We start from the raw sequence: 20,616 nt of genomic DNA, 5'->3' as shown, positions 1-20,616 counted from the left end.
CATTACCTGAGAGGGAGGGGACAGCCTCTAGGAAGAAAGAATTAGCTATGCAGTTGGGAATTCCAGAGGACATATGAGACAGGGGTACAAGGAAATATTAGATGGGGAACTTGGGGTTCACAGAGGTTTAAATTTCCAATTGGAGCTCTGTCATTAGATTCTTTTATGTTTGCACTGATTAGAATTTTTCTCTTACTTCATGAGTTTTATTCTTTTCGGGAGCTTAATTCAATAGAATGCACAGTCAAAGCTTTTTTCCTTGTTGTCCTGTCCTTGAAATAAACACACAGTCCCACTGAAGTTTTCTGAGGTCTATGTCCTGAGACCCAATAATTAGACCATATGTCAATGAGCCTGCTACACACATGTGCTGGCCCTCTTTGTAACTGGTTGTTTTCACTTTGAACTTTATACAGAAGGAGCTAGGTTTTAGGATTAACAAAGGATTGAAAGAATTATCCATCTCCATCTTAGAGCAAAAAAAAAAAAAAAATCTAGACTCCAGGTCTAGAAAAAACAAAGCTTTTCAGTGAGGAGATGAAGCTGAAGTTCAGAATTCTACTTTTCAAAAAGGTTATACCTAGAATAGTCAAGTAGAGAGCTATGAGTTATACCCCTCATTCTTCTGCCCTCCTCCCCTCCATGACTGCTCCTTCCAGAGCATAGACAAACATTCTATATCACATGTTTTGCTTTGCTAAGAGCCATAAAAGCATTTTTAATTAAAAACATGCTTCATTTAAAAAATTAACAAAAACATATAATTGTACATATTTAAAGGGTACCATGTGAAGTTTCAATAATCATATATATTGCATAAAATCCAATCAAGGCAAATATACCTTTTCAAACACTTAGCATTTTTTTATGATACAAAAGCAAAAATAGGTAATTAGGATTCCATCAAGCCAAAGAACTCTTATACAGCAGAGGAAACAGTTGAACAAACAGGAGTAAATATCTGCGAGTTATCTACCTGAAAGAGGATCCATAACTAGACTAGATAAGGAACTCATTAGCAAAACAAACAGCTCAATTTAAAAATGGCAGTTGATTTAAATACATTTCTCAAAGGAAGAAATGCCAAGGACCAACAGATACAGGAAATAATGTTCAAAATCACTAATCAACAGGGGATACAAATCAAAACCAAAATGAGACATCATCTCATTCTAGTGAGAATGTCTATTATCAGAAGGACAAAAACGATAACAAGCCCTGGCATGAATGTAGAGAAAAGGGAACCCTTGCACTGTTGATGTGGATGCAAATTAGTATAGCCATGGTGGAAAACAGTAAAGAAGTTCCTCCAAAAACTAAAAATAGAACCACCAGCTGACCCAGCAATTATATGTAAGGGAAAATGAAGTAAATCTTTTGAAGAGACATCTGTACTTTCACATTTACTATACCACTATTCACAATAGCCAAGAAAGTGTCTATCCACCGATGAGTTTTCTGTAATTTTTAAAAAAATATATTTCAACAAAACAAATAACTTTCATTCATTGTAAAAAAAAATGAAAATATCCCATAATCTCAACATTCCAGCTGCACGTCCTTCCATTTTTAAGAAAGTTTTTAAATATAATTTGGTCACTCTACATATATAATTTTATGCCCTACATTTTAATTTAATATTATACTATTAAGATTTTCTTTTGTTATTATCACATAGAAATCATTTTAATTGCTTATTATATTTCATTAAAGAACTACCTAGTTACTTATCTAAGCAATGCCAATTCTGCACCCAATGTATCAATACAATAGATTGGACTTTAGAAAAAAATGAATGCATATGATATTTTCCCATGTTTGGCCATCAGTTTAGGACACATTACTAGAAATGTAGTTACTTGGTCAAAGAATGCACATTTTTAATAAGACTTGGAATATATTCCACCAGATACCTTTCCCAGACCTCAATAATACATTTAATTCCCTTATTCCATGTTACCATGACACTCTGCACTTCCCATTCAAAATCTCCATCGCCATTTTGAGAACTTGCTGATAGTTTTATTTGTATTACATATATTAATAGGGACTGTGAACTCCATCCAAGTAGGGTCATGTACTATTTTACTAACTGTGTTCTGTGAAGGGCCTACCATCTAGGACACATTCAATGTACGCTTAAATATTGAATTTGCTGAATATTGTTGAATAGTTGTTTATTACTAAGGGTTGTTTGAATTAAGCAACTGTTCAACAATATTCAACTAGAACTTATCTCAAAGCTTCAATGAATTCACTGGTTGCTTAAATTCTGCATTGAAAATTCAGTGAGCCTGAGAGCTGAACATTACCAGTTCTCGGGGCAGAAAATTTCCTTCTTGGCGAGCAATGACCAGCGATGCCGTCTCTCCCTGCTTGGTGCTCCTCAACATGGCCACGAGCTCTTCCTGAGTTCGTCCAGTGACATCTCTGCCATTTACCTAATGAGTGCAATCATTTGAACAGTCACAATTACGACACTCACTATCCCCTTTTACCCCATCCATAGGTTCCTATCATCGATAAAGCTAGGAGAAGATGAAAATCAAACTAATTAATGGCAATCAACTATTTCAATAATATACAAACCACCCTTACTCTGATACTGGACAAACTCAATAATTAATATTAGCAGTTTTTCCTAAAATATCACATTCTCATGAGGGGAAAATCAAACTGGGAGAACCAGAGAATGATTCCTCAAATGAGAAGGAAGCAGATTTCCAGTGCTCACCTGGCATCGTTTTCTCCCCAACACAACCAGCAAATGATCCTACAGTGTGTTCCATATTCAAAATATTATAGTCACCAGATTATCACAGATTGAGATATTTTAATTCATGACATTTTAATCATATGGTACACAGTCTTTCATGATGTAGAACTGTATTGAAAGCTGTAACATTGATTTCATGTCACCAGAGAGTTAAATGAAAACAATTTAAATGAATGATTTCTTTAAAGGTAAATTAACAATATATAATTACTGGAAATATGATACTATCAAACAAAAACAAAAGGAAAAAATAACCCTCTTGTGTTGGGTATCCCAAACACTTCTCCATGCAACATCCCTTACAGTTTTTTCCACTGCAAGCCTTGCACAGGAGATGCAGATCTGAACAAGGCATAGGTCTACCTTAGACACTCTGGCCATTCTACCAATAGTTTAAAGAAATTGTTACAGAGTCTTGGGTGTGACTTTGAAATATTAGCTTTAACTGAATATATGGCCTCTCGAATTCAATCCGAATCAACCGGGGACCATAAGAAGTAGAAGTAAGAAAGAGAAAGAGAAGAGAAAGAGAAGTTTTCATTATCACTTGGCCCCTTATCACTGGCCTTACTGGAGACTTACAAAGTTAAGTTACCCGTTAAGTAATGGCATAATTGAAGTCCTTACCTCATTTAGGAGTAATACTTTTCAATATATTGTATTCAAGATATAAATATTTAAAGGGCTCTTTGTATAATTATTTGACCATCAAAAATATTTTATTGAAGATACCAGTTCCAATTCTTACCTCTAAAATTCTGTCCCCTGATTGTAGGCGGCCATCTTTTATTGCTGCTCCCTTTGGTAAAATATTTTTTACAAAAATGGGACCAGGACCATGTATGGAGGAGTCTCTGGTAACCACAGTGAAGCCAAGTCCTTCAGGGCCTAGCACATAAGACCAGGGAAACACAGAGTCACCTTAAGTATGAGTCATCTTGCATTCAATCTCACAGTGCATTCGCCCTAATTTAGATCAGTGCATAGTAAGTAAAACCTTTACACTTCAGGATATTTTCAATATGCTTCAGTTGTTCTGGTTTCAGATAGAGATTACAGTTCCTGACAGGCCACGATGGCATCAAAGAGAATTCTGGGCCCAACAATGATGTGTAACTCTTTTATTTGGGTTGTAGAAGAAGTGCACATGTTATCCATATCCTCTGAGGAACTGCCTTCTCAGGAAACATAGCTTCGCTTCATACTCTGCTGGTAGGCCAGGGCATCTGGCATGAGTTCTGTCAGTCTCTGAACCTGCTGGGCAACCTGGAGCTCATCCCTCTCCTGCGCCCCACTGCATCCCAGTGTTCTGTCAGCGAGAGTCTTGCTGTCCTGCTCTGTTCTCTTGCAGCTCCCCTTTCTCCCTTCCATTGCAGTTTTCATTCTGTCTAAAGGCAATGCTCAGATTTCTCCATACTAAGGAAACTTTATTCCAGTCTTATTGCTTTTTCAAACTTCCATCACCGATGACCTATAAAAACCCATATCAAGAAATTCTATCTTTGATCTTTCTTTAAAAGAATGAAAAGATGAGTAACAGCATATCATTAATTTTTTTTTGAAATGTACTCTCCTCTTGGTTGTTATGCTTTATTTTATGATTTCTTTCCTACCTCTCCGTTCACACACCTTGATCTTGACCTAGCAGTTCCTCCATGCTCTGACCTGGGCCGCTTCATCTTCTAGACTATCTGTCTTGGCCAGCTCCTAGCTTCAATGATCTCACTGTGGACGACACCTGAAACTCTTTGGCCCTAATCTGTCTTTCTAATATCAGCTTCCTGCATATCACCATGTGAATTTCAAACTTGACTATGTGCTCCCCTTTCCAATCCAGATCCTGGCCTTTACAAACAGTCTCATCTACTTAAAATTCTAATTCATAGCAAATACATTTGTATCATGCAAGTTGCCTTGGCGGAAAACCTCAGCAATAACTACCATTCCTCCCTCCCTTCCTTCCTAAGGCACCCATGTTGTGTTTCCACATTCAGACAGATAAAATGTACCCTTCACTGATCCTGGTCTCTCCCTTAGTACATCTTTTGGCTGTCAGATTAATCTTCCCAAATACAGCTGTGATGCCATATGCCTTACTTTTACATTCAAAGTTTTCTGATCGATATTCAAGATAATTTTGTGTCTGGTTAATTTTATTTCCCTTAAAGCACCAAACTCTGTGACTTATACATAGCCAGAAAATTCGTACCAAAACAAACAAACAAACAAAAACAGCCGGTGCCGAGGGCTCAATTGGCTAATCCTCTGCCTTGCAGTGCCGGCACCCCGGGTTCTAGTCCCGGTCGGGGCACCGGATTCTGTCCCAGTTGCCCCTCTTCCAGGCCAGCTCTCTGCTGTGGCCAGGGAGTGCAGTGGAATATGGGACAAATGCTTGGGCCCTGCACCCCATGGGAGACCAGGAGAAGCACCTGGCTCCTGGCTTCGGATCAGCGCGGTGCGCCGGCCGCAGCGGCCATTGGAGGGTGAACCAACGGTAAAGGAAGACCTTTCTCTCTCTCTCTGTCCACTCTGCCTGTCAAAACAAAACAAAACAACAAAACTACTGATCTACTGATGGAGTTAAATAAACCTAAATGCAAGGCATACTGGAGTATTTGTGCCTCCTAATCAATACTTTTTTTTTTTTGGCCAGGCAGAGTGAGACAGTGAGAGAGAGAGAGAGGTATAGACAGTGAGAGACAGAGAGAAAGGTCTTCTTTCCATTGGTTCACTCCCCTAACGTCCGCTACAGCTGGCGCTGCACCAATCCGAAGCCAGGAGCCGGATACTTCCTCCCAGTCTCCCATGTGGGTACAGGGACCCAAGCACTTGGGCCATCCTCCACTGCCCTCCCAGGCTACAGCAGAGAGCTGGACTGGAAGAGAAGCAACCAGGACTAGTACCTGGCGCCCCAACTGGGACTAGAACCCGGGGTGCTGGTGCCTCAGGTGAGGATTAGCCAGGTGAGCCACGGAGCCGGCCTACATTTGTTTTCATATAGGATTCTTTTAGGTCAATGGAATTTTGCTAAAAGAATTTTCTCAGAATAATCCCTATGTCCTTGTAAAGCTATATCATTTGTTTTAGAAATAAATTAATATGTATTTTAAAGCTACCTATGGCCATTAAATGATCTATTAATTCAGATAAGAATCTTGAAAATCTTAAGTTTCTTTGGCATTTTCTTGAAACACACAGGATTTCAGAAGGTTGCAATGGGGGAGGACAATATCAGGCAGAGGTTATAAAATGAACTAATGCAAAGAAGTGCATGAATGCTCATGGGTGTGTACAATATTGCATAAATATGCATCTACACACATGAGCTCTCGTCTTACAGTACTGTGCTGGAAATGAATAGAAAGTCGACATGAATAAAGCAAAGGTTATACATACTTTGAAACTAGGTGACTTTCAAAAGAATGTTTGTAATGTTAAATCAACAAAATTAATAATTATTAAATATTTGGTTTCTGGATAGTAAACTCTTTACTTATATAAAACTGTTTTAGATAATGAGAAACAATATGTTATTTGGACTTGGCTTAAAGAATGCATCAAAATCACAAACTGCGTTCAAAACAAGGATGGCTGAATTGCAATGTGTATTTAGTATTAAGTTGTAACACAATATTGCTCTGTTTCTATCAAGTTTGCAATGATTCTTTCCAGTCCCCAACATGTCTTCATTATTTTCTTGCTTCAAATAATCTATAATCTGCAGAAGAAAAGAATAAGAAAGTACCACAATTTCAAGAAATTTAAGTTACCTAAATATACACTTAAATCTATTCTTTGATACAATTAAATGAAGGGAGAATTAACTAAATTAGCCTTAATGCATTTCTCTTAACCAATTTTACATGCTACAATAATAGAATGCTATTAAGCATAATTTAATAATTACCTTTCTTTAGGTCAATCTTAATTTTCTTTGCATTTTTCTTGCTGCCAAACCCCATGAGAGGAGAGAGTGAGGGAGAGGATGGCTTTCTTCCTAGCCTGGGTACTTGAGGGCTCTTGCTTTGTTGCAGGGGAGCTGATGTATCTGCTTCAGAGCTGCCTGTTCCTGTGAGATTTGCTGTCTTTACTCCTGATTTGCAATGCGCAGGAGGAGGCACCTTTGTTCTCAAAGCACCATCACTGTTTGCAAAAATGTTAAGTGGTCCAATGAATGATTTTTCATACTGCTCACGGTGTTGAGGTGGAAGCACATGGAGGAGCACACTTGGAGTTTTCATTGCCTTACGGAAGACATCTTGAGCCCTGGAAAGAGGATTAACAAGTACACAATGACTTGAATGCCATCTTTTAAATTACTCCAGCAAGGTGGCAAAGAGAAGCAGTGGCATAGTATAGGAGACATTATCAACATCACTACCTACATTGGCTTTGCTAACCAAATACTAATTACCACTTCTTACCTGCATCTGGGTGTCCCTACACTGGATATTACATATACATTACTACCATAACTAACTACCAACTGTGCTAGGTAAGTATAATTGGCTCCCATCTTGTGAATGACAAAGGGAAGGTTCAGAGAAATTAAATAGCTTGTCCAACATCCAACCTTAGCTTTTAAGTGGTTCGAAATCTGAAAATTTAACCAAAAGTGATTACTGAAATAAATACAAAAAAAAAAACTCTTTAATTCTAGGTAAAAAAAAAAACAGATTTTTCAATCAGATTATTAATTTTTTTTCCAGAAATTTGTTATAAACACAGATCCTCTCTAACAAGGCTTGTGCTCAGGAAGTTCAGTTCTGACATGAGAACATTTTGGCAGGTGTTTTGATTGTGCCTGGTCATCCCAGGGGTTGTCAGTTCAACCGGTACCATTTTCATTATTCTATCATAAAGGATCTGCATTTTCTGATTTTCTACTGTAGCACTTTGAGTTCTTCCTTAAAATCAGTACCACATATCCTGCCCCATCCTCCAGCCCAGCCTTTTCCTCAGGACTCTTGGTGAGACATGACTTGTAATGGCTGCTCCCAGCCTTTACTGCCAATGAGACATAAGTGAAGGGGTTAACAAAACACTCTTTAAAAGAGGCTAGATTAACTGAGAGGCAGAAATGTTTCCCCCATTTCTTTTTATTATTTTATGATGCTCCCATAAGTGTCTTGTGGCCATGATACAGTTTGAAAATAGCAGCCATGTGGAAATGCAAGCAAAGCAGAGAGATAGAGGGTGCCGGATCGAGGGGTGACAGAAGATGCCATGTGCACGGTGCACTGCCCACCTCTGCACTTACTTGTCATTAGAAAAAAAATAAATATAATTCTCACTAAGTTGACTTTCTTTCAGGCCTCTGTTATCCACAGTCACACCAACTAATAACTGATCGTCATTCCTAGCGTTGTCACAGCTCCCTCCCTTCAGCGAAGCATTTAACTCTCCACAGGGAGAGGATTTCACAGCTGCCCAGCGTCTCTGCTTGGTTTCCTTAGGTTGCTTTTGCTTAATGAGGAGTTGATTTCTATACCCCAACCTAACTCCATACTGAATTTTCATGAGCCTCGGTTTCTATTTCTATAAAACAGAAATGAGTTTGCCTGCTTCACATACCTATGTAGAGAGCACAGCCAATAGTCTATAAAATACTGTTAATAATAATTTTATCTATCATTCATTATTTTAACAAAATAGATTCTTTTATGCTTCATTTCTTTAATGCTTATGCAAGCAGCACCTACTTCTCCTCCACCTATAACTGGTCACCTCCTTACCTACCCATATCCACAGTGCAGAGATGAATATTATAGTTATTTCCTGCATTCAGAATCCCACTGCAGTACCAACTTGCATTATATATAATATATAATATGTAATATAATTATATATTATATATATTACACACACACACATCTTTCAGACTGCTATATCTTCTAGTTCTTGGTCACAAGAAGCCATTCCCATAACATTTCCACAAGTAGAAAGAGGGAGTATATTCAAATTTTAATGTTTTCCATTTGTTTCTTTTATTCAGTGAGTCTTCATAGCGATCCCTCACAGATTTCTTACTTGATGCAAAACTGCTGACGTCAAGTAAGTTAATTAATAAGCTGAACTAACAGTCTGGAAAGAGCCATTAAATACCAGCCCAACTGACCCGTTGCCCACGAAAAACAAACCCATCCATCGATGCCACAGCAAGACAGCCAGGCAGGCAGGCTTGGTCCATCTGCAGTTCCACATTCTCAGAGACATCAGGGACATGTGTGGGCCACCTTTGAGTATGTTAAAACATAAGACACATTTGACAACAGATGTCCTAGGGTCACTCAAAAGGAATTGGTGGAAAATTCTACCTGCAATTTTGATGGCAGTGAGTTCCACAAGGATTATAACCATTCTAGGAATCAACAGAGTAAACAAAACAATGAAAAAAATGCTTACTGAGCAAACGTTTTGTCCGCGAGATCCACATTGTTGATTTTGACAATACATTCATTTTCATGAAAGAGCCCCTCCCTCTTGGACCTGCTGTTGTCTTCGATGCCTCTGATGAAGAGTCCTAGAATCCTAGATGGAAAGTTTAGGTTGTAATAGAACTACTGCATAATAAGGCATGCTAATTATCTCTTTCCTCACAACTATTCAGAAGTAAGAGCTGATATGCATTTATGTAAGAAACTACACTTTCTCATCAGGTAATGGTCATTTAAATCCTTAGCTCTCCCCTCTCAAAAACAAAAACAAAAACCCACTAAGAAATAAAAAGCCTTTCAAGACAAATATAAATATACATAAATACCATGCCAGAGAACAATGTCTGACCCCATTCCTCCTGTCTACAGTAAAGCAGCTGTAGGTGAAGTTGAGGACACCAAACACTGCGGGGTTGGAGAAGGGCATCCCAGTTGACTGGAATCAGTGGGTCTGAGTTAGCCCTAAGATGGTGACCTCTTGTATGGCAATGGGAGAGCACTGGGTATTCATGGTAATTTTTTTCTGTCTTGGTACTTGTTATAATAATGTACATTTTAAGACTTAAATATTTAGGCTCCTGTCATATGAGTCAGCTTAGAGGGAAGTTCAGTCTCATTTGTCAGGGAGACTGAATCAAGTTTGTGTCGAGCATTTTCTTTGTGTTCAAGTAAGAATAAAATGAGAAAAAGACACAGGACCAGGACTAGGTAAATTGTTCAGGACAGGGTTAGTGTACAGAAGTTAAAAACCTGGAGACATTTACAAGCCTAGAGTCAACATATGATTTGAGAGTTCACGCTGAGAAGCCAGTGCCACAGAAAAGGGCCTTGCTCACCAACCAGTGCCCCAGGCTGGTGGAGCTGGAGTGCAGCACTCACCACCCACAACTCTACATACAGCAGTAACATGAGGAGGGAAGGGGGCTGTGGGAAAGCTGAAGTGTGAACCAGGATGAGCCCGGAGGCAGAGAGGACACTGATCGGCTCTTAGGGCTTTGTGGCTATCGCTCAAATTGCATAAATCACAACTAAACCCAAAAGGAAGAGAAACGACACTTTCATCTCTTTCAGCTGCTCCTCATTGAAAGCCTCTCCTCCTTATGGCAGGACAGTGTCCTATTTGTGTTTCAGAGTGAGAACTGTAGACACATCTGTCCTCCAAGAAGCAAGAAATTCCCATCTCTACTTCCCTTGGCCTCTTATTTTTCTACGTTGTCACTCTCTTTTGTATAAGAGCTGTGCGTGCTGCTCCATAGTCCCTTTCCATTAAATTTCAAATCTTAATAAAATATGAGCACATTTTACACATAAATAATAAAATCAACCATAGACAAAGGGCATCCTATAACGGAAGTATAGGAGGAAGCAATCGTCACATAGGATCAGCCACAATGTTGAACCTCTGCCTCCAAGGCCTCAGGTCATCTCATGGGCTCAGGTCACCTGAAGACATCAATAGACAAGGCACATGCAGAGATACTCAGCTCTCTGCTGCAGAAATATGAAATGAATAGAGTGTGCTGCTATAGCAGGGAAAACAGTAGAGTCACACTGCCCACTGCCAGGAAGGCTCAGAGTCAGCAGCCCAAATGTGTGGGGGAGGTCGTAGGCTTCATTTCCAACATATTTTGTGTTACCTTTCTCTCTTAACATAATATTTAAGAATTGAATTATTTGATATGTAAAAAAAAATAAATTAAAATTTGTTATGTTTTTCCCTAAATTAAACAGCTCGCTAAGAGTTCACATTTTGGATTTCTGTTATGGTGGATTCACAATAACACGATCCATTAGGAGGCTCACATGTGGTTATAAACTAGTTTATGTAAGTGATATTTTTTTAACAAGCATTCAAGTCTTCCTTTAATTTAATTCAGTACATCATCAGTCATGTAATGTTACTCCCTAGGATTTAATTTCACATTTTGGGAGATGAATTAATTCTTTCAGGCCACTGGGTTGCAATTTAGCTAGCATATTACAGCTGGAGTACGCTATGTGAACCTCACTGATCTAAATAACCTAACTTTCCATGAAAAATTTATTGACAGAATAAGCCCAACTGTAAAACCCATGTGTCAGAGGTAATTTTGGTAAATGCAAAACTGACTGATTTTATTATTTCGATCCCTGGCAACAAAACACTGCTGCCCTCTCTACTCCACAGACGGGATGGATCCCCTCCAGTTCGATTTCATCCAGACCTCTATGAGGAAGCTCAGAAAACAATATTTCGTTATCCTTTTTGCCCCCAACTGGTGGGCTGTGGTAGTTGTCTCAGTTGGGAACAAGACTTGTGGGATTTAAAGATTAATCCTGAACTGGAGTTACAGGCCCAAACTAACCAGTTAATTTGCTTTAATGGGATAAGGGATGCAGAAATCCTCAGCTCTGCAGAACGTAACGGGTAACAGTTCTTGTTCTCCTTACAATCCTTCAGGTCCCAACACCTTTTCCTGGCCTCCTGTTCTTCTACTACGTATATCGCACGGCATTGACCCCTCTACTGCTCAGCACTTTTGCCTGTATGTCTCCTCCTCCTACCTTCTCAGTCTCTTTTCCCATCCTTCCTCTCTCTTTCTCTGGGTTCGCTGTATGTACTATGAAAGGAAGGTTATGCTATCTTTACTGAAAAAAAAAAAGGATATCCTCTTTTTAGTTCTAAAAATTGATATTGACTTTTGACAAAGGAATGAAATTAAGTTGCTTTCTTCTGGCAAGTACTTTCTTTAACCATGTTTCGCTTTTTATTACAAAAGCCAATGGCCCCTAATACAACCAGCATACAGCGCCCCTGTGCTATGGTAGCTAATCAATTTCTGGAGACATTTTCTAGTGCAGGAGCCATTAGTTTTCCTCAGAATGTTCTAGCTTAGATTAGGCTTCATACTTAAACAACAGGTGTGGCAGTATTTTTCTGAAAGAAAATATCTTAGACACAAAGCAAATTACAGTAGTTTTAGAAAGAATTAAATGTAAATTCTAATTTAAATTAATGACACAAGCCAATAAATGGAAGGGAATTAAGAGCTAAATTACCACTCTGACCTTAACTAAGCCCCTGTGCTCACACAGTGAAACCATGTGGAATTACCACGTCAGAGACTTCTCTGACAGCCTCTGTATGCGGTTGCATCTACACACATGGGTTGAGTTAAGTGTGCTGGTTCAACCCGTACTCATTACTTCTTAACTTTTATTGGCTCATGTCTCCACTTCCAGATTATTTTTAATGTTTTTAATTGAATTTCCTTTCTATAATACTAGTAGATAGCAAAAAAAAAAATATTTCACTAAGTTACTGAACAGCTGACCATGAATTATAATAAAATGCCATTTCTGAATCAGACTTGTTTTGTTTTAGCCAAAATAATCATAACATGGATAATTTATACATGTATCCATTGTGTGTTTTACAGGGAGCTTTCACATTTTTAAAGCCATTTAATCCCATTAACCTTGATGTGAAAATAAGTATTCACAAGAGGCAAATTTAGAGGACTTACTCAAGGTTATAAAAAAAGAACACAGAATTTTTCTGACTACAAGTCCAACCAATACTCTTTCTACCATTCTACAAGGCTTTTGCTAGGAATCAGAACCAGGAAGAAAAAGGGAGGAAATCAATAAATTCTAGTCTGTTTCCTTCATTTGAACTGAGAGAAGGTGATTTCTCTTCTATAGGGTCAGCTCGTTTTCCAAGCTATTGAAACTGAAGTATGGTGACTGTCACACTGTATATTTCCTTGTTGTTTGGAAATTGGGAAGATCTTGTGTTCTATTTCCAGCTTCATTAAACTAAAGGACATGGCAATTTAACCGCTCTGATATTTCACAAAGCTCTATCAGTACATTTCTGCCAAACGACATTAGAATTTCTCATGACAACTGAGTAAATACTCACCCTGTCTGTCAAAAACAACCAGAGTTTGTCCTGTGCCATAACCCATAACATTTATAAACATGCTTATTAACACATACAGGAAACTAGGTAATGAGAGCCGCTAGCTTTTCAGCTCATTTCATTTTAGGGAACATTCATTCCAGCAAGAGCTTGGCATCAGATGTTATTTGGAAACAACAAAAAAAAATGATGACTTTGCAATTAAAGGTAGCAGATGGCTACCTGCTGAATGTGATGCCAACCAAAATATCATGACCAAATCTGTGCTTCTTACTGTATGGCAGAATGAATTGAATAAATATTCAAAGCCAACAAATTAATACTATATAGCCTTTGGGAAAATTTGAGTTCTAGAAATTGCAATACAGTGAGTACAAGTCCGAAGACCTGAGTTTTATGTGACCTTGGGAAAATCGATGGACTTTTCGGTTCTTTGATATGCTAAGTTAAAATAAAGTATTCTGCCTTTTCAGTGGTGTGTAAGAAAACAAATTTGACAATTAATTAAAATCATGTCATGTGAGTGAGACACTGATTTTCTTTTAAGTTTCTGACAACTACTGTCAATATCAATCTGGGGCCAGAGCAGTCATCATGAAAAGTTACTTAATATCTAACACTGGTTATGGAGGGTTGTTAAAACAGTACCAGTGTTAATGCTGAAGCCCACACTTCATTCCCACCATGGGAAGATTTATATCTAGTTAGATGTCAATTTAAAAAAAAAATGCTGACACAATCTAATTACCACTTACCAAGTGGATTTAGCAACATAATGTCTTTAAAATTCCAGAAGGATGTGGTAAATTATCTTTGAATAAATTTTATTCCAGGAAAAAATTAATAATGTAATGATGCTTTACTTTTATGGCTAAAATTATTTACACATACAGCTTTTGATACAGCTATTAGAATGCTGCACATTTATTATTCCAGTCATTATTATACCTGTAGAAAATCAGAAAATATCAGCCTGGAATAATTATATTCATTTATTAAAGTGTATTTTGGAGTATTAAAAATTCAGTTATAACATTTGTCTCACATTATGTTAAAATCTTCACCAAGGATTCTGTTTATATCATTGTCAAGGATCCTTTAAGAAAGTACTTCATCATGTGTCAATGGAGACATTGTGAGTTTTTCTTCTTCATTGCATCCTTGAAGTAAATGATTTCATTTTGTTTTCAGCATATAATTGGCCACCAAAAGTAAATTTTGAGGTGTCCGTCTGAATAATGGATACTCATACTTAATCTTCTTCTGAAAAATGTTCGGGAAAATGAGCTCATCAGGGTTTCATTAGTGTGAGCTTCCGAAACAAGAAAGACATCTTACCTTCCACTCAGAGATGAAAAGAAGGGCACTACATGTATCCCCAAGGGGCCTCCTTCCCCAGAAATCTCCAATGTTCTTGTCATATCACTGGGGCAGAAAGAAGCAAAAGAGCAGATGAGACTCTGCTAAAAAACAGATGAGGCACAGTCAACAGTCACCCACCACCTCCCCACCCCGGACTGTGTCAACCACTGTAACTTCAGCAGCCGAGACCAAGTCAGAGGAGACATGCTTTGCTGCTATGTTCAGAAGATCCATGAAATAAAACTCATTTTTACTCCTAGAAGGGGAAGAAATGGAAATGACTACCTACGAAAATAACTTCTTACTTAACTTAATCTGCATACATCAACATATTTTAAAAGAGGTACACAAAAATGCAATTCTCCCCAATGACACACACTTGAAAATTCCAGTGCAGGTCATAAAATAGATAGAACTGAAAATATCTATTCTTGAGCATAAAGAGCATAAAGAAGCTTTCTTTTTTTTTCAGAAGAGATGTGAAATAAAATACTTATTTATTTTTAAAAGCCCAGAATTACATTTTAACAGTTGGTAATACATTTGGGCATGTTCAAAGCAATATAAATCAAAATGTTAACTTCCTTCAGCTGTATTCAGTGGAACAATTCCAAATTTTCACCTCCCCCCCCTTTTTTTTTAAGGGTAGAAAAAGAGATTGCAAAACCTGGAGAAAATGTATTAGAGAGAGAAATAGAAAGCCTGACCTGCCTAACCCACCCCAGATTAAAGGAAGGATGAGCTAGATACATTAATGGATCGTGTATATGACTGAAATATGGAAGATACTGGGAGTTGTTAGGCAATAAAGAGTGGAACTCACAAGTTTCTGTAAAGATGAAAAATAATAACTGTGAACAATTATTGGTGCCTTTAATCGCAGAGAGAGAAAATAAAATTGCCTGAGGAAAATGATAAAGTAGAAGCAAACATCCCCTTTATGGAAATTGTAAGCAGGTCTCTATTGTTTCCTATTTACATGAAAATGACCTGAAACTAGATGTCAAATTAAGAGCTACAGCTGCTGTAAATGCTTTTCTGCTCCAAATTGAAAATGGTGAAATTTTGGCTCCTTGCTGGAAAGTTGAGAACAGCATTAAGAAAGCAAAGTGCCTGATGAATTCACTCTGCGTGAAGTATTCTCTAAATTACCAGCAATCTGAACTAAATATATTAAATATATCCTCATCAATGGATTAGGCTTATGTTTAATATGTTTTTTTGCAAGCCTATTATCATTAAGAAAGGCAAAAACGAGTAGATCAGTTTTCAGCATTTGTGGAATATGATGGAATTTCAAATTTGATAATAAATTTCAGATGTGTCTTGCCCAGGTATTACTGATATATGTAAAACTTGTTCAGTCAAGCAAGTTATATCAGAGCCTTGGAATAAAAGGAACAACAAATCTTAGAGCAATAACATGGGTGAAATGATTCTTCTCTGTATGTGTAAGGACATGGCTATTTATATGTACATGGACTGTCATACATAGGTAAGTATTATGAGTCCTGAATATAAAGTCTTGGTGGCCAGAAGAAAGTCGCATACATTTTAATGGACCAAAGAGCAATATTTTTTATCTTGTTATAGATTCACAGTTCGTTTTTAGGCACTCAAGGAAGACGAAACCCAAAGCATTCACATTCCAAGTCTATGATACTGTTAAAGACTTTTAAAAGCAAAGACTAAAATCTTCTTTAGCCATTGAAATATCTTTATGATGTATTTTTATAGTTTTGCCCTAAAACCATAACACAAATATTTTCTAATAATGGATCAAGTATCCATCTGCTGATAGTACCCATCCCTAATCTGGAGGCTTTGAGAAGATAAATGTTTAGTCGGCGAAGAACTGTTATAGCGCCTTCTACGGATTCTCATTTATTTCTACTTACAAACCTTTCTTTACCTCTACTCAAAACTCCTCCTGTTAAATATAACAAATTCTGATACTTAATGTTTATCCATTTACTTATTTTAAAGGTAGTTATTGTATTTACTGACTGACCAATTCTCTCTACTGGTTGACTCCCCAAATGACTGCCCTAGCCAGGACTGGGCCAGTCTGAAACTAGGAGCTTAGAAGTCAATCAGGTCTCCCATGCAGCTGACAGGGGCCCAAACTATCACTGGCTGCTTCCCAGGATTTGTATTATTAGGAAGCTGGAATAGGGAGCAAAACCAGGACTCAACACCAGGCATGGCACAACATGATGTGAGTCTCCCAAGTGGCTTCTTAACTACTATTGCCACACAGTAGCCCCTAAAACCTACTCTTAGTACTTATCAAAACTGTATTTTTATACTCATTTAATAAAGAAAAAATTATAATTTAAATAACAAATAGCACTAAAATACTAAAAATATTTGGAAGGATGCAGTTTTTAAAGTTTATTTCTACTTTAGAAAAATCTACTTTTTCGATAAATTTACTCTGCCATTACACACAATAGTCATGATTCTTTGGCCAAAAGGATTTCTGACAATTGCTAAATTATTATCACAAATGTACTACTATCCTAGATGAAAAAGCATAAAAAGCTTTCAATTTTATTGACTCTAACATGCAAGCACTCAAGGTAAATTAGATTTGTTTAATAAAGACCATTTTTACACAGACCATGTCTCACCATGTTTTTTATATAAAATATGATCTATTATTTGTTTGAAGATGGAATGAAAAGCATTTGAGAAAGGATGCCTCATAGACTAGTTCACTTATTTTTATTTATTTTAAAATTTAAAAAACTCAGTGTTCTAGACAATTGATGGAGCATTGCATAAAGCCGTGAATATTTACACTTCGTGGAAGATGAAACATGAAGTAATGCTCATCAAAAGTATTTGATTACATACCTCATAAAATAAGAGTAAGATGTTAAAAGAGGCTAATAATGTTATTTGCTTAGAAAAATTCCATGGCCAGCACTGTGGCTCACTTGGCTAATCCTCCGCCTGCGGCGCCAGCAGGTTCTAGACCCAGTTGGGGCGCCAGATTCTGTCCCAGTTGCTCCTTTTCCAGTCCAGCTCTCTGCTGTGGCCCAGGAAGGCAGTGGAGGATGACCCAAGTGCTTGGGCCCTGCACCCGCATGGGAGACCAGGAGGAAGCACTTGGCTCCTGGCTTCGAATTGGCGCAGTGTGCTGGCCATAGCGGCCATTTGGGGGTTGAACCAACAGAAGGAAAACCTTTCTCTCTCTCTCTCACTGTCTAACTCTGCCTGTCAAAAAAGAAAGAAAGAAAGAAAGAAAGAAAGAAAGAAAGAAGGAAAGAAAGAAAGAAAGAAAGAAAGAAAGAAAGAAAAAAGAAAATTTCCAGAGCACAGTTGAGAAACTAGTGAATAGGACACACACACACATACACACACACACAGAGGCACATTTTGGAGGACAGTGCAGACTGCAAGGTGAACTACAAATGGACAATGTAAAATGAGACAGAATACTCTAGCAGTAAGAAGTAAAAGGGACTGGAAACTACTTGAGAAAAAAAGACAAAAAAATGCTTGAGGTAAAGAAAAATGATTTAATTTATAGACTGAAGAAAGGTGAGACTATTTCACTAAGATCAGAATAACTATCGTTTAACAACTTGCTAAGACATACTGAAACAAGCAGATATTCACAAAGCAAGCTAACTGCCCTAAGGTCCACTTGACAATACTGACCCAAATGATCACTAGAACCAGTTGATACTGAGCTAAGAGCTTAAGACAAACGCTATGGGTGAGGCTGTGGGTCAGTGTTTAAAAGTGAGACTGGCATTGTGAATGGCTACCCTACCAGTGTTTTGATTGATTTCTATCCAGAAGGAAGGCTTGAGGCTTGAGGCAGGAAAAAGGTCAGGAGCTGCAGATGTCTGCAGGCCTAATTTCTTCACACAAGGCAAATGGACATTTTAAGATTACTCATCTCAGTCTCAGTGGAAGGACCAGTTGTTGGGGCAAGGGAAAGAGACGACAAGGAGGGGGAGATGCTTTATTTTAGAAGGAAGTCATGGTTCATGTTTGTCATTCATGATTTTGGCTTCGTGTCAGGTGTTTCAATAAGTCATTTAAACTAAGACCTCAGGGCAGATGTGTTTAACCTAGCAGTTAAAACATGAATTAGGGTGCTGGCAGCCTATGTCACAGCACTTGGGTTTAATTCCTGGCTCTGGCTCCCGATTCCAGTTTCTTGTTAATGCAGACCCTGGGAAGAAGCAGTAATAGCTCTGGTAATAGGGTTCCTGTCAATCACATGGGAGGCCTGGCTTCCATTCCCAACTCTTATTTGGGCCTGGCCCGGCCCTAGACACTATGAGCATTTAGGGAGTGAACCAAAGGATGGGATCCCTGTGTCTCTCTCTGCGTCTCAAAAGAAAAAAAAAATCCAAGACTCAAAGTGTAGGTTTCCTCATTTGCACAATGACAACATTGAGATTTGAGAATTCCCCTAATGAAGTTGTTGGTTTTAATGTGAAAAACAGAAAACATAACAAATACACATAACATATCTGGCATATATAAAGATTGAGTAACTGTCAGCCCTTAGCACGCTAGTTAGAACTATCAGAGGAACAAATAAGCTTATGGACTAAAATGGAATTGTCTACTGCAGGTTTCCCAGTTCTCCATTGATTTCCTTAGTGAGGCTTTAAAACAATTCTCAAATACTGCAGAACTGAGGGACACCCTTCCTCTTTTTTTAAGACTTATTATTTATTTGAAAGAGTTACAGAGAGAGAGGGAGACACAAACAGAGATAGGGGAGAGAGAGAGAGAGAAATAGAGAGGCAGGGAGGGGGGAGAATGAGAGGGGGGAGAGAGAGAGAGAGAGAGAATATCTTAGTTTCCATCTGCTGGTTCAATCCCCAAATGGTTGCAACTGCTCAGGCTGAGCCAGGCCAAAGCCAGGAGACAGGAGCTTTGTTTAGATCCTCCCACATGGGTGCAGAGGACCAAGCACTTGGACCATCTCACACTGCTTTCTCAGGTGCATTAGCAGGGAGCTGGATCTAAAGTGGCACCCATATGGTGCCATATGGGTGGGATGCCATCATGGCAGGCAGCAGTTCTACCTGCTAAGCCAAAATGCCAGCCCAAGAGACACATTTTCATCATGATTAGATCGCTGGCAGAGAGACAAGATGAGGGGGTATGGCCAGCAGACAGGGGATGGAGATTGGGTGTCAGTCTTCCAGGGCTGGCTAACAGGTTTGTCTTGTGTAACTTCTGACAGACGGAGTGCAAAGGGAAACTTCCAAGAATGGTTTGCTACTGACCCTGAACTCTCCTTGGTGGTGAAGTGTCTTGTTGACATGCATGTACCCAGTAAAAACCCAACAAAGAATTCACTGGTGATCATAGTGGGATTCACTTAATTCCTTCAAATTCAACAAACAGGAATTGAGTCATTTCCATGAGAGAAGTTCTGCGAGAACTAAGACAAAAACTCTGAGCTGGAGGAGTTCACCATTGAAGCTAAGGGCTACAACAATAACATAAAATAATACAAAGCAGTAGAGTGACAGGGGTGGTAATATAAGGAATCTTTAAAGAGCTCACAGAAAATGCACATTAGGGAAGATCTATGTGCAGATTTCCTATTTCTGAATTCATATTTTAAATCCATTTTCCCTCAAATGTTTAAAGTATTCTTATCCCACAGTATATTCTCAATGAGTGCAGGCTGTTTTCAGGGAAGCAGTGTGCTAACTGGCTTCTGGTCATTATAACATGACTCACAATTGATGAAGTAGATATTTACATCACTTCTACCTTAGAAGTAAACAGAGGCATACAGGAGGTTGAGAATTTGTCCAACATCTTACCATTCACAGAGGTTAGAGTCAGGACTCAAATTGTGATTTATTGCACTTCAGGAAAGATTGAGGGAGACAACATGGTTCTGAGCCTCTCTGACAAGCTAGGTTCAAACAAAAGGCTCTTTCTGAAGTGGTTCAGAAGAACAAGGTGCATGATCAGGAAGGGAACTCGGGACCAATAGACTCTTCTTGGGGCCAGTATTGTGGTGCAGTGAGGGTTCAGGCCACAGCAATGGAATCCCATCTGTGCCAGTCCGAGTTGTAGCTATTCCACTTCTAATTCATCTCCCTTCTAATGCTCCTGGTAAGCAGCAGTACATGGCCCAAGTT

General features: G+C 38.4%; 1 protein-coding gene across 1 annotated transcript in view; it reads right to left on the bottom strand.

The window, feature by feature from the left end:
* PARD3B (par-3 family cell polarity regulator beta) overlaps window positions 1–20,616 on the bottom strand; it is a 1,146,588-nt gene that overhangs the window by 504,253 nt on the left and 621,719 nt on the right. The window contains exons 6-10 of the mRNA XM_062190191.1: window positions 14,456–14,542; window positions 9,182–9,307; window positions 6,684–7,042; window positions 3,525–3,664; window positions 2,313–2,441 (exon numbers count right to left, since the gene is read on the bottom strand). Coding sequence (XP_062046175.1) covers window positions 2,313–2,441; window positions 3,525–3,664; window positions 6,684–7,042; window positions 9,182–9,307; window positions 14,456–14,542 — 841 coding nt within the window. The remainder of the gene's footprint in view (window positions 1–2,312; window positions 2,442–3,524; window positions 3,665–6,683; window positions 7,043–9,181; window positions 9,308–14,455; window positions 14,543–20,616) is intronic.

Source organism: Lepus europaeus, chromosome 1 (genome assembly GCF_033115175.1).
Source record: "Lepus europaeus isolate LE1 chromosome 1, mLepTim1.pri, whole genome shotgun sequence".
Taxonomy (NCBI): domain Eukaryota; kingdom Metazoa; phylum Chordata; class Mammalia; order Lagomorpha; family Leporidae; genus Lepus; species Lepus europaeus.
Note: the sequence above shows the minus strand (reverse complement) of the source record. Positions and strands in the feature narration are given on the sequence as shown.